At 39.8% G+C, this 17349-nt stretch overlaps 1 protein-coding gene across 10 annotated transcripts in view; it reads right to left on the reverse strand.

Annotated features, from left to right (window-relative positions):
- LOC102307504 (kazrin) overlaps window positions 1–17020 on the reverse strand; it is a 198355-nt gene extending 181335 nt beyond the window's left edge. For 2 of the 10 annotated variants that reach the window (XR_006052911.1, XR_006052910.1), the window contains exon 1: window positions 13484–13964. Coding sequence is in view for 8 of the 10 variants with exons in the window: in XM_005945848.3 (XP_005945910.2) it covers window positions 13484–13559 (76 nt within the window). In the remaining 2 variants the exon portion in view is untranslated. Of the gene's footprint in view, window positions 1–13483; window positions 13972–16925 lie in introns of those variants that run through there. The other 8 variants (XM_042213589.1, XM_042213595.1, XM_005945848.3 and 5 more) reach the window with 7 other exon arrangements.
- Window positions 17021–17349: the final 329 nt, after the last annotated feature.

Below are 17349 nucleotides of genomic sequence, written 5' to 3' on the forward strand. Positions count from 1 at the left end.
TGCTTAAGTTAAAAGGAAAAGCCTCATTGTCTGTTGCTTTGTGGTCTGCTTGTTTTTGATTTTACTCGCTGCTAACACAAGGCTCTGCAAAAACAGGAAGGATTCAATCCACGCATTCCAGAGCGAAGGCTAGATGAGATTTAACCGCTATGTCAACTCAAAACTGTTTAGCTTGTACGCCTTGAGAAGATTTGCGGAGGGTTTTTACAGATACTGGGTGGTCTGAGAGCATCCTGCGCGCAACGCATCTCTGAAGTACAAAAGCTGTCTTTGTAAATACCGTCAAAGTTTGGATCTAGGACAAGTACCTGGAGGCAGACAAATCTTCACCTGTGCTCGATGTAAAAACAGACGATCATTTGTTTGCAGAGTCTGACAGACAATAATGATTAAAATATGAATCCCAGGGTAAAGACCTCTGGCAGACGTTCAAAGTTTAAACCTCTGTTGACTCAGAAAACATTATTTCACATCCAAATTACAACTTTTTCTTCAACACAGTGCTCTGCTGCACTACATTTTTCTCTATATTGTGTGAATTTTTAAGACAATAATACTCCCACTGTGAAAATACTGCTCTCTAACAGGACTATGCACTTTCACTGAACTCACATGAACAGTTAATGGCTAACAAAAGCATCAGTAATGTCACGTAGCACTGGAGAGAGCACCCAAATGCCGGATGCAGAGGCAGGCAAAATATACAGAAAGCAAACCCTCTGTTGGAAAAGAACAAAAAAGCAGATACAGAGAATCCCATTAGCCATTATAACACACAAAAAAAGACACACAGGGAACAAGAGGTAGCCTAACACAGGGCAAAAAGACAACCTGACAGAAAGGAGAGGGGCAAGAGACACCGCAGCCAACCAAAAACAACTGGTGAGTCACAAAGGAGGGAAATCAGACTCAGGTGGAGACAATCAGGGACGGCGGCGGGTTGAGGTGGGCGGCTCGGTCTAAATATCGACAGTATCAGTACCAACGCTGGTACTGGTATGTATTGGTAAGACTACACATCTTTGGAGCGGGAGTCACAAATTAGATTCCCACCCGGTATCCAGTAAGATTCCTGGCTAGACCTAAAAAACCAAGCCATGGAATGGCGCAGCTACGTCTTCTATAATTGTGCATGTGACAAATAAAGGTTCTTTGTTTGTTTGCTTGGATCAACGCTAGCGCAATAGGGTCGATACCTGTTTCTATCTGAATGAATTATTATTTTTGGAAATGAAAAACTACACCTCAACCAGACACTATGTCATTTTGTGCTGACTGTCATGTCTATTTTATGTTTATCCTATAGCACATTTAAACAAAAGAAGTTGACTCAAAGTTTTTTACATACAGGCACATTTACATATCAGGTCTTCACAAACCCAGTTTTAAAATACATGACAAGGTGAAAGGTGTGTTTTGGTCGGCACTGGTCCTGTGTTAAATTTGCAGTACTGGAAGTAACACAAAGACAGAAAGTCAAACAACAAGACGCACGCATTGTGAAGCAATTTCTAAAATAAATCAGGAAAGAAAAACAAGACAGAAAAGGAAAGTAATAAAAGAGTAACACAGGTAACACCAAGGAAACCAAAGGAGACACTCGGCAAGCATGAGCATTCAAAATGTCAGAAAGAATATCAAATAAATCCAAACACAGACCAAAATTCAACAAGTACAGAAAAAGAAAGCAGGGCCTTAGTAAGTAAAAAGAGGGATGACAGAAGCTGGGTAATCCAGGTATCTAAATAAATAATACAGCATTATGTATTTAGATTCCAAGATAAATTCTCACTCCCCACAAATATTAATATTCATGGAATATACAGCGTGTACCGACAAAGGTGTTGGTCAGTGAAAATGATGGCTGTCTAATGCGAGTAGGGGGCGGTATGAATAACACTTGACAAGACCATTTGCTTTCACTGTCATCCCTGTCGATTTAGCTGCGGGGGCTGGAAGCCGCTGCTGCCACAACACAAACAACAGGGATTACATGCATAATGACAGTCCTCCAACAGGATATGTGTTTAAGTTTAAAATCAAAGGTGCGTTTCATAAGGGGGGCTTTTATTTAAGGAAACCGTTCACTTAAATGAGATTAAAATTGTTTCAGAGCATTAACAAGTCCTGTCGGTTAAGCTGCTTTTGTTAAAGTTTTCCTGCAGCAGTTAAAACGACACGATGGAGATGAAGAAGTGCTTAGGTGATGCTGATTTTGGTTTTTTCTTTTTAGATTTACATACTTGCTCAGAAAAGTTATCTGAGGACAAAGGTGTTGGTCATGTCTGTGCATCTCACTCTGGCTTCGGAGAGAGAGAAAAAACGGTGTGAATAAAATAATCTGGATGATTTTAAGTCAACTGGTCATTTCACATTTTTCAAATTTAAATATATTTGAACTGAAATATTTTCAAAGTTTGTTTCCTTCCGAGCAGTGTCACAGAACTTGCACTTGAGTCAACACCGACTAGTGTGTGACAAATCGTCGGGGTCAGCTCAGTCAGTCCTGTGCAGTTTTGCAGCCTGCTGTGCTGTGCAATCCTAACACCTCAGCGTGAGTGAGATTACTCCCTGAGGCAGCAGGGGCCTCTGATAATTATAGTGGAAGGTGAGAAGTTAAGCCTCGACACATCCGAAAAATGAAACATATTCCTCTAACCTTAGCTGGACAATAAAGCCCATCGACTGTATTTAAAAGGAAAAGCCAAAAAAAAAAAAAGTGCAAGTGACACATTATTGAGTATTCAGCCATCCATAAAGATTTCCTTGCTAATCACAAAGAGACATACATACATGAGAATGTATCTGCAGTCATTTTGCCATCTTCATTCTTTTTTCAGGATTTGTATAGATGTGGGGAGATGCACACAGCTGTTAAAGGCACCGTATATTATTGAATGCACAGTACAGTCAGAGTCAAAAGCAGTCTAGCTACTGGCCTTCTTTCAAATTTCATAGTTTAATGTGTAACACATCAAAATATGATTTTTTTTCTCCCTTTATGTAGGGAGAGTTATAAAAAGGAATCACTCCTGAATTCATTTACTATACATATTTCACACATAAAAAGTATCAGAGGGAAAAATGCTGTATTCTGTCTAGAGCTTCATCAATATAGGATTATTAAGACCGATACCACTACTGATAATATATTTAATATCGGACGATATTCTAATATCTGGTAAGCAGTGTTGGTCAAGTTACTTGAAAAAAGTATTCCCCCCAAAAGTATTCCTGTTACTTTACTGATTACTTATTTTCAAAAGTAATTAGTTACTTAGTTTTTTTTTTTAATGATTTACAACCTGAATAGGTAATAAAGCAATAGATTTTTGAGATCTAATAGATCAAATTACCTTTTTTGCTATTGTAATCCCTTACTTATTCGTTACTTGAAAAAAGTAATCGGATTACAGTAACGCGTTACTTGTAATGCGTTACTGCCCATCTCTGCTGGTAAGCCTAGTAGTTTATTTACTTGGATCAGATCAGCAGGTTGTCGTGTTCTAGTTTGATGTTTGATGTTGTATTGTGAGTGCCCCCTGGTGGGCACATTATGCAAAATCAACACTGATGACATCGTGGAAAGGAGCGCCTTCTTTACCTTTTGATTTTCAACTACTAGTACTAGTAGTAGTTATAACATTACTTCAGCAAATAGCCAATACTGGCCGGTAATACTGGCTTGCCGATAAATCAGTCAGGCTCTGACCGTGTCCAAGAAAACGTGGAAGTCAGCTATTTGTAAGTTAGACTGATATTTGAAATTGTCAAATGTCATCAAAACTTATTTGGCAACATTTCAGTCAGCTGAATATTTTCTCAGATAATTATTCCTGAAAACTTCTCATTTCGTGTCTTCATAGTCACTGCAGAAACTACTGCTTCACTTTGAACGTGCAACACTCGTTCTATAATCCTGTATGTGTTTGGGATTAAAGTCTAAGCTTTTATCGCTCATCAATGATCTCTCGTTTCACAGAGGAAAGCTCAGCGGAGATGGATTGTCTAGATGGGAGAGCACAGATGCCTGAAGTGAGGATTTAGAAGCAGAAAAGTGGAGGATTACAGACTAGGATTGACGTGATTGGCAGACGAATCAAGCTGCTGCTGCTGCTGACACATCATCCACCTGCCAATGAAGATAAATGCAACCATCACAAAAAAATAAAGAAATAAAAATAAGCGTCATCTCAATATGTGAAAAAAGCTGTAAAACAATCACAACTACAAATATAATCAACTTTGTGTTTGGTGAGGATTACAGTGGCCCTGTCAAGGAGCCAGAGGAGAAAATGTTGGTCCTTAAATACAGCTCCATAAAGTTTAACTGACAATGTCAGGTTTTATTCTAAGCTTCTCAGTGTGAACTGTGCCTTCAGCTTATTGTACACTGTGGAAAAAACCCACGAGTAAATTAATACAACTAATGTCTGCACTCATTTCTATGCAATTAAACTTAATGTGTAGTCTGCAGAAATGTTGTAATTAAAACAAAATAAGAAGAGAGGTACAAAATAAGAGTGCAGGCTTCCGTCTACTGGCTAACATCCAACATTGCCAACTTGTGGCCACCACTGTGCAACCCCACAGGCTCATAGGATGATCTCCGAACCGCTGTGAGCAGATGGTTGGTTTTGTGCACCTGTCCCCCACCCGATGTCAAGAAAAATCAAGTCCCTGCAGTAAGTTTCACTGCGGACTGTTTATTTTGTTGTCAGCAATGCCTGTCAGCAGCAAAATCTAACTTGGCTTTGCTGCTGCAAACAGAGCATTCACACGGCTGCTTCAGTAACTGAATGTGCAAAGCAGAAAATGCCACACACTTAATCAAGAGCTAAAAATTTAAATGATTCCCCAAAACTAGGCAAAACAATGCTTTAGCTGCATTCACATGTGTTAAAATGATTCAGTAACACATTATCTTTTTAATATCAGCTCCCACATGATACAGTATTTAATCAGATTAAAGCAACCCTCTGGACCCATTATAATGTTATTAAGTAATAACTTAGTCCCTATGATATTAGTCCCTTTGTTTAAAGATTTTATAAGTCCTACTTAAAAAAAAGCGTGTCTGCTCATTGTGCAAATATACAAAGTCCACCTCTGAAAAACAAATAACTACACGTGTTTCATCACACACCAGCAGAAAATGGCAGCATTTATCAGTTTATAAACTTGTCAAGCTCCTTCTTTCAAACACATGTGATGCACAGTCTGCAGCCTGCCACCTGTCCCCTCCATCTCTACAGTGTCCATCTATCAGATTTGAAAACAGGCACAAACTAAGGGAACTGCAAATAGCACAGACACCGCCTCATAGTTTGCCAGGTTAAAATATATATATGTACTTTCACTTTTATATGTGAACATTTTACTTTTAAGTTGGTGCGAAATGTTGAGAAACTGTTGCGTTTTCCATCCAAGTTAAGCAAGACTCACACAAACTAGCATGCAATTGTTTAGCACGCATGAACTAAACTGCCTACTGTTGCACTGTCCAATTAATCAACCACAAACATTAGCATTAACATTTGGTAATGGTAAATAAAGCCCCTGTACCTTAAAGCAGCCAATGTTCCCTCTAATTTTTCATGTGTCTGAGCAAACACACAAACTCCCTGAGCGGTCCCTTGGACCACTGTGAGCAGCAACAGACGTGTGCACTGTGGTCACGCCAGCATCGAATCCATCCGAGTTACATGGTTTAGTAAAATAATCAAATTACAGCATTTACATTAATGTTAGACTACTTTTAATTAACTGCTTTAGCCCACTTACAATGAAAATTTAAAAAAAAATCTTGTTCATGACCTGTGTAGCATGTTAACACTATTGGAAGTAAAAATAACTTGAACTCCAATTTTGAAAACACAACTTTCTTTTGTTTTTTTTTTCATAAAGCTCTGACTTGTATTATGAGTATGAGTCTGTGGTCTGGGAGAGTCCTGTAACTCTCTGTCTGCAAAATACAGAATATAATGACCAACGTTGGGCAATTAATTATATAGTTACTTCTTCAAAAAAGTAACTGAGTTTTGCAAACAACAAAGTTTTTTGCAGCTGTTTACCTAAAAATGCAGGCAAGGCGTTTTTTTAAATAGCAGGCCTGCCAACAGGAGATGTATCACTGCTGTAACACCTGTAACATTCAGCAGTCGCCTCATTGTTCTGACACACACAACAAAACTATTGACTACACTACACACTAACTACACAAGATTTGCGCTAAACGTCGCAAATCTATTACATCTCAAAACACTGCCGTCACTCCTAAAAACTGGTATAAAGTCCACACTTTTTCCATCAAATGTTCCGTCTGTCCTGCTCACATCTCCAATGGTTGTACACCTTGTCATTAACGTGGCTTCGCTCCACATCAGCCACGCCGCTTTGCTAGCTAAAACACCGGTGTCGGCACATAAGGACGCTGTCATAGCCTGTCAACGACGTTGATTAGCTGCGTATATACGAATGTGAATCGCATCATTGGCTGGACTATGGGATAAGGTAGCATCGTTCTAATCCCATACGGGAGCAGCCAGTCACTTACTGACTAACACTGCAAAACTGAATTGTTAAAGTTTTCATTTTAATTTCAATTCAGGTTAAAAAAAAAAATTTGTGCGCAACGCGTGCCAGCAGTGCACAATTAGAGGGAACATTGCTTATGTGTATTGCTTTCCTCTGTAGTTCAGTATAGTAATCTCAAGACCCCTTGGCAGCTAACCGTTAGCGCTTCTTCTGTGTTAGCTTCAAAATGTCTTCATCTTCTCCTCTTACCCATATTTTTGTAGTAAGAGATTTCCTTACTTGAGTTTTAGGTTTGTTTCTTTGTTTGTTTCACATCTTTTTTCCTACAGTGGAAATGTTTTCAATTGCACAGCCTATTTCTTCTCATTTGTGTTTGGTTAGCCTGCCCTCTCATACCCATTTTAAAGCAGGCTATTTGGTTCAGTGGCTGCTTGTGGCTGCCGATAAAATAGCACAATGTTTAGAGCAAAATTGGCTTCCTCAAAACACAAACAGAAAGATAATAGCACAGAGTTTTGTTTTCATTTCTTAAATCTGGATAAGTAGCTCTGAGATTTCTGCCAGCACTTTAACACAGCAGATACATTTGACTGTGCAGATTTTACTAAGATGATTTGGCAGCATTTTTTTCTTCTTCCAAGGATGGTTCTTTAAAAAAATACATTTAAAAAAATAGTTCAATAAATAAATAAATGAGCTATGTCTCTGAAGAAAAAAGTGGTTGTTACACTTTGTGCTTTCTGTTACTGGTACAATTAATTTTTTTAAACTTTTTTTTCAAGTAAATGCAGACAAAACAAATTCAAAACAATTCATTTTCTACATATTAGCTATACTTTAGCATATTACTGCAGAAAAAATATTATTCTCTACTTAATATATCCCTTTAACACATGTATAGGGCATTATATCATATGCTTTACTGGCTTTTAAAAAATTACAAGTTCAAGCTTCATATCTAAATAGCTCAGAATTTAATCTGTGCATTTACATTTCTATTGACTTTCTGCTAAAATGTATCCCAGTACTCCAACAGTTATGAGTGGAGCAGCCGAAGGAGAAGCTAAATATTACAGACTGTATTAACTGTGACTTCTGTATGAAGCTCCAAAGTACAGATCACATCACAGCACCATGTCCTTGAGGGCGCTTGTATGGTACGGCTTCATTATACTGCAGCACTTTCCACACTTTCTGCATCACATCTTCACAGCATCAAACATGCTCGCTGTTTAGGCTGTCATTCTCCTGTAGATAAATATCATCAGACTACAGGTTTATAGGTTTTTTTGTTGTTTTTTTCCCCCCCGCTTGCTGCTTCTAAATCTGACTCCTGTGAAAAACGATAAGGGGGAAAAATAACACAACAGTTTTAAACATATGCAATCTGCATTCACGATCACCTCTGTGTGTGACAGGCTGTGCTGACACAAACTTTATGTTGGAATTGGGGTACACTACAGGATAAGATGTGCCAAGAAAGAGCCTGCTGACCCTAACTCTGTTTTCAATCAGGCTCCTCTGGCAGCGTTCTGATTTATCCCAGGGCTAATAAAAGCTGGGGATGCCAGTTCTATAAGCACAGGAACAGCTAGGGATGTGTGCATTGTAAATTTTTCACGATGTACCAGGTGTGCCATGGTCTGCCGCTTAAACTAAAATGACTGCACTGACAGCATTTTTCCTCTGCGAGCACTGGCTTCTGAATAATAAACTCAGAAGGTGGATGTCTGCTATGAGAACGATTCCCAAAACAACTTCATGCAACATGTTTTGCTGCGACTGAGGAAAAGGTTATAGTGTTTCAAATAGGCCAACATGGATATTATTTCTCAAAAAAGAAGTACTTGCACAGTTCATCGGTCTTCTGCATGGATAAGTGAGCACAGTCACATGTGATTCAGATGCCCTGCTGTGATTTAGCTTCCCGGATGCCAATATCATGGCCATCTGAAGATAAGTCTGCCCAGCGGTGCAGACGAATGACCTGTGCTCATCTGTATTTGAACAGTCAATACGCAACCTAGACAAAAAAGTATGCGGAGGCGTGTTACATAATGATTTGCCCTCTGATGTATACCTCTATTTTTGTATTTAGTTTTTAAACTGCTGCAGGCTTGAGATTAGACGTTAAACCTTGTGAGATAATCGCCGTTTATGTTCCGTATACACTACACAAGATATTCCACAAACGTTATGCAAAATAGCACAAGGTGAATGCAGCAGAATACAGTACCTTAAATCCAAAAAACAATGCACTGCACAATACCTCAGAGGGATCAATATTGAACACTTCATCTATTGCTCCAATTAAATCTGCAAGGTAAATCTGAAAACACATGGCAAAGTCAAATCAAAAGTCCTGCAGAGTCATGATTGTGTGGTCACTGTCAGTACATCAATTATTTTCTGCTCATGTGAAAACTGTATGACTCATCACGTTTGTTCTGTGTGACTTTTCTTTCATCGCACATCAAAATGACAGCAGATGGAGCGTGTTGGTGCAAAGAGCTGACCGATCAAGGGGTTTCCTTTATGAGTAAACTAAATACACTGAAACAGCCCAAATCCAAGACTCACCACGTGCAAAAAGAAAAAAAAGTTACCTAGCTGAGTGCACACACAGACTGCACCAGCAAACCTCTTGCAAAGTGACTCCGTCTACATGATTAGCAACACCAGCAGCATGAAGCTAATCTCTAACTGCAGGAAAGCCCACCGGGTAGGGAGGTGTGAGGAATCTGTGAGTGTGCTGGAACCATAACACAAGTGGAAGAAGGAGAGGAATTAATCACTTCAAAGAAGACCAAAATATGTTCTGCACCTGCAGTGGTCATGTATTAAAATTTCAAATCACGTCCACCTCTCCTGAGCGGGGATTTACCAACGGTTTATTGAGGTATTAGGAAGATATTCAAGGGTAAAGTGACAGGCAAGAAAGGAAACAGTGCTTCCAACTTTGCCAAAAAACTGAAAACATATACTCTGCGCCAATGTTTAAGTTGGGAAAGTCTTCCATGTCACTTTTAATGGAGATAAATGTTTCAACAACAAAAAACAAAATCTATGACTGCGTGAAATAGTTCAGCAGTTTAGGAATAATGTTTCTATAATATCATTGACAGATTTAGAAAATCAGGAGAATAGCCTCCGTACAAGGCCGAGGCTAAAAACTACCAGTGAATGGCCCTCAGGCAGCACTGCATGGCCTCAGAGACAATTCTGGAAACACTTTTACACATTTGCCAAGTGAAAACTCTAACATGGAAATTAAAAAACAAAAGCACATTGACTGGGTTGAGTGGGCTGAGGTGACTTGGAAAACTCATGTGGTCCAAAAAGCTGAAAGTCTTTTTGGTACTCATGAACAACCGAGAGCCCGAGTTATCGATGAATAGCTCAAAAACTGTGATGGGAAGGAGGGTAACTCCTACGGCCTTGAAGGCACCATTTAGCCCAAACAATAAAGGAATGCATGTTTTTTTTAGCCACGTGATGTCATGCAGCACAACAACCACAGTTACCTCAGTTTCCTGCAGTCGTGACCTGTCACCCAGTGAAAACACTTTATGAAACAAAAAGTTAAACTGCTGAGCAGCTGAAATCCAATATCAAGCAAGAATAGGAAAACATTTCACTTTCAAAACTTCACCAATTGCTCCCCTGAGTTCCCTAAAGCTAAAAGATAATACTGTTAAAAGAAGACGTGGTGCAGCAGAGTTTCTAAAAACACCTCAGACGCAACATTTTGTTGGGTTTTTTTTCCCAAATGAAGAAGAGATTTTTCCATCAACGATAATATTTTTCAACTTTCCATTTCTACCCTTTTCAATATGAGGGTGTATATGATTTGCAAATGACTGTGTTCCATTTTTATTTTCATTTTCACAGAGCCTCAGCTCGAAATGGTCTCGGAGAAGGCAATTTACTTACGGTATTATTCCAGCTTCAAACACGACAAAGCCCGAATCAACAAATAAAGAAATGCTCAGCAGGGGGAAGCCAGTGTAGTCAAATTTAGTGTTGGACATTAATCGTTTTACACGGCGATTTACTTCCAACCTGACAGAGGTTAGAAAGGAATTGGGGCTGAGAAACAATGTGGGACACGAAAAAAACAACATGAATGTTGGCTCCTACGCAGCAACAGCCGGGAGGCTTCAAATCATTTTTGTGCTTCTGTAGGGTCTTATTGGTGTCTAAAACAGGTCAGAATTGTCTTTTTTCTTTGTTTTCCTCAAGGGAAACAAGTCATTTAACTTCAATTAAAGTAACAAAAAGCAAAGAATGCATCTGACAGGCACACACACACCTAATTTAATGGGTAGCGGTGCTCTACCTTGACTGGTTTAACCTTGGAAAGTCACTGACGTAAGAAATAAACTTTCCAGAGTAATTCAACTATTCAAAAGCCAAAAAACTGTTGTCACGCTCCCCGAACAAATGGGAGCATCGGCTGCTGAAGGATTTTATTTATCTATTTATTTAATTTCATTTTTTTTGACAACACGTCACAAAACTGAACACAACCCAAATCACACCACCAGTGGGGAATAAGAGAATTTATTGCAGGATTACGCACCTGGCAGTGCCACGTGAATATGATTCATGAGAAAACTGTTTATTCTGCTCTGGTACCACCAGAAGGTTGTTAATATTCAAGTCTTTGGGCATGTGCAACACTCATGGAATGGATTTTCTCTCTGCAATTCAAACAGGCCTTTACATATAGCTGAGGGACTCCTGATCCAATGATGGGTGACAGCCAAAGATAACAAAAAAAAATAAAATCCCCCTATAATTACTGTTCCGATATTGCAAGCCAGCGCCACTGTGGATTAGCCTTCCAACAGCTGTGCAACAGTATGTAAGGTTGTTGCTAAAAATAGATTAAAACAGCCATCTCTTATTCACACAATTTGCAGCCTGCTCACTTTCTTGCCCCTCTCCCCGCCCGTCCCCTCCTCCTCCTCCTTCCACCTCCCCCTTCCCTTCCCTCTCTCACATCCGAAATCGCAGACATGCAGCACGAGCTTCAAAGAGCATAGATAACTTGGGGTAGCGCAAGACAGGCTGTAATTCATCACAACACATGCAATGATAATGTCATCTTCACAACCAGAGAGTGGCATTTAGGTTTAATGCACCTGGCGCTCTCACCTATCCTGTGACTGATAAGTAGGCACTGGGGGAAAGCGTCACAGTTTGACTTGAAGTTATTATTCGGCCGGGCTTATGTATAATAAATATACAACATAGGCTGAATAACAAATGTGGATATGTTTCAGTAAGTAATAGAACGGAAACAAATTGCACAAAGAAACCCTGAAATGCCTCTAAACGTTTAACCAGTCATGTCTTTTTCCCTTGATTTTCCACTGCGTTAACACTGCCTGCTGTGTTATTCACAATGCCTGGATGAGCACCTAAGTGAGTAATCATTTCAGTCTTTCAAATCAGAAAAACCTATCCAATCCTCCTAATTACCACTTAGGACTCCAAGAAGCAGCTATACAAAGGAGTAGTTCTATTAAAAAAAAGTTTACATTGTACAGTGTGCCATCACAGAACATTTCCAATGATGGGAAAGACGACTTTTGTTCCTACTGCTAAACAGCATCTTAAAAACAAGACACGATTTACTGATGAAGGAGAAGACAAAACCCGAAAGGGTACAGCTCAACTAAACACACACACGCAAAAAGAAAAAGCCAGCGCTCCTGTTTTAAAATAATATTTCTGCACCACAGAGGATGTATATGCGCCCAGTTCAATCTGCAGCAAACCTGTGAGAACCCAAAACTCTCTGCTCAGGTCTCTTAAGGCCAAAGGCTTCCATTTTCTGTTCTGGGGATTACGTGACACTTTGCAACAGTTCAACCGAGGCAGGTTTTGTCACGCTGTGAGGTTTGATCGCAAAACCCAAATGTGGTTTTGCGATCAAACGGAGTGGAGGCAGAAAAATATCAACTGAATATAGGAATAATTGTTTAAACAACTACAATCTGGACTCATTTACTCAGAAACCTAATATTGTAAATGCATTTTGTCAATAAGGTAAAATGTCCTAAAGGTTTACAGTGACGCTACTCTGGCTGGATAAAAAAAAATAAAATAGGGAGTTATTGCTCAGTTATTCCATTTGCTACTATTTTACAGCTGCTCGTGCTGTTGTGTTCAATTAATGAGCTGAATTTTCTGCGGCTGATCTCGTTCTTTTTTCTTTTTAGACCTGTGGCATGTTCAACCAGACGGAGATCAAAGGATTGCACCCATGAAAAAGTGAGCTTCAATCCCACATACCCACCTCTCACACGCACAAGTCGGAGCACACACATCTTCACACATGACATTGCTCATGTGTGTGTGTGTGAAAGGAGCATCACAGTCTATCAACAATAACACACTGCTCTGGCCAACTGCTTTACACTCCAATGGACTCCATATACTTTATAATATATATATTAAGAGAGAAAAAAAAAAAACATATATATATATATATATATATATATATATATTATATATATATATATCTATCATATATCTATATATATATATATATATATATATATGAAAAAGTTCATAACCCTGATTCTTATCTATCTATCTAATATTCAAATACCCTGAATACAAACATCGATTAAATATGTTGACGGAACTGAAGGATTAATTGCACTCGAAGCGTCGAAACAAAGTTACATTAAAAAAACGATTTCCTAATTGCAAAAGTCGGACGCACATTTTGAAACGTTACCTCCCTAAACACCTTAATTTTGCATAACCGCGTTGCTGTATTTTTATTTATTAATTTTTCAGAATAGGCTACTTTCAAAAAGCTTACCGAATATAAATGAACAGTGCGTCCATGCATTATTTAAACACTGCAACACTCAATCAGAATCAAACAGGATGCACAAGATAATTTAGTGTTGATGTTTGCACTCACTGGCTTGCATGAGCTGACCCTGACGCCCAAACACCTGGGAGAAAGGGCTTCGGCTGCAGGTGAGCATCTCCTCCATGGCTGGGCTCCTCCGGTGAAGTGGCGAGGTCCTTCGGCTCAAGAAGAGAAAAGTGGAGTGAGAGTCTGCCTCGGAGTGCGGAAGGTTAGCGATCACACTGGACCAATCCTCTCCTCTCCAGTCTCTCAATTGACTGCTAATTTGCCTTTGAAGACACTTCACAACCTCTCCCACGCCTTTTCCTGGGATGTCATTTGCTTTCTACAGCTGCCTCCCTGCTGACTGCAGATCAGTTCCGCGTCTTGTTGCCTCAGATGCCGTCAGAGTTGCTGCTGCTCTTCAGCTGATGGGAGATCTGCGTTGGGTTGCTCTCAGCCTGCTCATTAGGGCTCTAGTGTGGCGCTGCTTCAGACAGAGAGCATAGCAAACACAGCATGAACAAAGCAAGAGAGAGAGAGAGAGTCAGAGAGAGCAATGAGAAGGAGAACCCTGCTGCAGAGAGAAGGCAGACTCTCTCCCCTGACGAAAGCAAGAACAGAGATGACTATGTGTGCATGTGTGTGCATGTGTGTGTAACTGGTTTTTACATTATTCTGTAGCTGCTGCTACTTGAGACTTTCCATGGCTTTGATTCCCTCTGTCTACATAACTGCTTCTCTTTAATCTAACTGTTGAGAAGTGTTAAGTTGAGATGCACTGAATGTAAAATACATAAAAATGATGAAGAATGATATGGCACATGTTCATAATCTGCACTTATATATGCACTATAAAGCAACGGCAGCATACCCAGTGTTTTGATTTCGTGCGCACCTCCCCACACTCTTCTCATATATTTGACTCCAAACTGAATTTGGTTCAGCTACCATTCTTTCTTCCCCTCCCTTTCTCCCCCCTTACATTCATACTTGAGGATTATCTTCCAAATATAGACAGAGAAGACTGCATCTCTCTCTGTGTCTCACTCACACACAAACAGTCAGGTGTATGCAGGTTTTATGCAGCACTTTGCTTGTGCAAGCAAAACGGCTTTCACGAGTCCCTCGCAAGGCAAAAAACAGGGATCCTGAAGATAAAGCTCGACCGCGAGCACAAAATAAAATCGGTTTCAAACTAAAGGGGCCAGTGGATCATTAAAAATGGATCCGCATCCTTTATTAATGTCCTCGTTACTGTGCCTGTTCTGCTCCCGCATTAAGAGCACGCAGAGAGAGGAAAGAAGTGACTTTTACAGTAGTACTTTATCCTTGTATCCTGTTGGTTTTTATTACACCCACAAAGTGCTGCTTGCTTGGAGGGACTTAGCTTCAACTCGTAAAGCCAGTGTCACATCCCTCTTAGCTTTGAACTAACAGTTGCGAGAGGCAGCAAATGAGCGGCATTAGGATCTGCAGGGCTACATGAATTTTACTTCCCGAGATCAAGATTCCAGCCAAGGACAAGTCCGACATAAGTGACTCTGGCTGCACCAAAGAAGATGTTGAATTTGACTCAAATAAACATCACAATAGCCAGAACAAGCATGGCCGGAGGTACTGTGATGTATTTTTTTCCTCTCATCTCTCTTCACAAAACCGCTGTGATCCTGACGGGTCCTGTCAGCATTTCATGTTTGTGCACATCCAAACCTAATCCGTACTTCCAGATGACACACTGCATCATTCAAAGTCTACCAAGTCATTTAGGTTTTTGACAAATAAGACGCAGGTCAGGTCTCCGACCCACCCAGAAGTAGGGGGAAAAAATTGCAATCCATCTCTCAGTTGTTGGAATTTAATATTGTGCATCACACCGAGAATAAGTGATGAAATTAACAAGAAGAAGATCAAAAGTTTCTCCTTCTTAGACTTCTGCGTGGCTGTTTTTGTTTTCAATCATCTCTGATCATGTTTCCTCACTTCTCACCAGAGCTTCCTGTGAGAATTCGACATTGCCCTGGGCTAAGATCTTCAGCTGTGTTGAGCATACAAATGCAGCATCACAGTTTGAAGTTACTGCTGAGCTTGTGAGCACTGGGAGTTCTCGCACCTCAGGGCTATGGTTTGTCACTATACGTATACTGGCATGGCTCCAAGCTAAAAAAAATCACCTGCCAGGCACTGCTACTTAAGGCACCTGAAACCTAATCCCTTATTCCCAAAGAGTGTAATTGGACTTGTTTGAATTCTTAATTACTTAAAGAACATCAAGTGAGCTAAATTCCTTTACACATGTGCTATAAATCCTAAGAACTACAGTATCTGACAGCTCATGGATTTCCTCAGTGCAATTACAAAGCAGCACTCTCACCCATATGTGTTCAATTTGAGTAAAATCCATTTCCTGGAGCTTTTGAATGTGTCAGAGAAAAAAAACAACCTCCAGTAAAAACCCCAAACCATTTGTGTTCATTTGACTCAGAACCGCTAAAAGCTTCTAAAGAGTGAAAATGTGAGGTTCACCAGGTGGAGAACAAAGCAGCTTTAGAAAAAACACACACAGTTTACTGCACCTATTGCTGCTGAATCGTGTGCATCTGCATTACACTGCTGGCTACAGCCATGACACAAGGGGCTGCGGAAATTACAGCGATATGTCAGCGTCACAGACTGATGTAAGCCGCTGCTACTGTTTCCTCATAATACCAAAGAGTCATGAAATAAAAAATCTTTCCGCTCTCTTCATATATTATTTGCCCCTGGGCTTATCATTTGCCCACAGCAAATAAAAGATTCAGCCTAACTGCCAATTTCCAATTAAACTCACGCCCACTGCACTGCATGTTAATGAACAATTACATTTAGGCAGAGATTACTTTTCGTCCATAAATGACTGATGGTCAGAAACTTGGACCTTGTCTCTACAGACAGGAGAGAGCTGCTGCCTTTCTGTGGGTAGGATTTCATTTTTAGCCAGCACCCCTGTTAAATTTGACTGGGGCCTGTCTCATTTATATTCAAGAACCAACACTTTGAAGCACTCAGATGATGTTTTCTTTGATCACTTGTAACTCAATGGAGAAACGCATTTATGATCAGGTCCTCCAGTTTGAGACACACATGCACAAGCACACAGATGACCAATACCTCACAATATCACACAGATCTGTCTGGGTTAAAGTACAGACATCGAACACTATGAGAGACCGACTATGATCCTAGCAATTTTAGCAGAAGTCTGCTAGCAAGTAATTATGGACATAAACAATTCATGTTTCAAATTATTCCAAAAATGCAGTTCAGCAAGTTTCTTATCATGTTTAAAGATTTTTTCAAAGGGTTTCTCAGACATTGATTATTTCTAGTCCCAGATTAAAGGAATAATTCAGTGAAGACCTCCATTTAAACAACTTTAAGCCTAGGACTAGGCTTAATCCATGTCTGGGAAACTGCAGCATTATTCATGTAGGCTTTTATCATAATATAGATAACAACTTCTTTAACTTACCCTAAAATCTGAGTTGACTAACTCCAAGAAAGGAAACCCTGCTTTTACTGTCCAGGAAATGGAGATCAGTCACCCAGTGCCTGTGCAACTGTGATTTTAACTCAGTCTACAGTCAGACCAAAAGCCACCTTGCCAAATTTATTTACACAGCTGTGTGGCCAAAGGCAGGGGGGGCAGCTTGGGTATGGTTGTAAACATTAACCTCTTTAACTGCAGCTCAATTGCATCCCTTATTATCTGCTACTTATAATGCAGTTACAAAATAATAACTCCGGGTTTTCCTAATATCATTCACCACTGAAAAATATTTTGGTCTGTTAGATATTTCAACAGCATAGGCAATTTGACAAAAGCAATTGCTTGTGCTTACCAATGACTGTAGAAAACATGGACGACGCGAAGAGCTTCCCAAAAATTAAGACAA

The sequence above is a fragment of the Haplochromis burtoni genome, unplaced genomic scaffold (genome assembly GCF_018398535.1).
Source record: "Haplochromis burtoni strain Fernald_Lab_line unplaced genomic scaffold, NCSU_Asbu1 Contig_458, whole genome shotgun sequence".
Taxonomy (NCBI): domain Eukaryota; kingdom Metazoa; phylum Chordata; class Actinopteri; order Cichliformes; family Cichlidae; genus Haplochromis; species Haplochromis burtoni.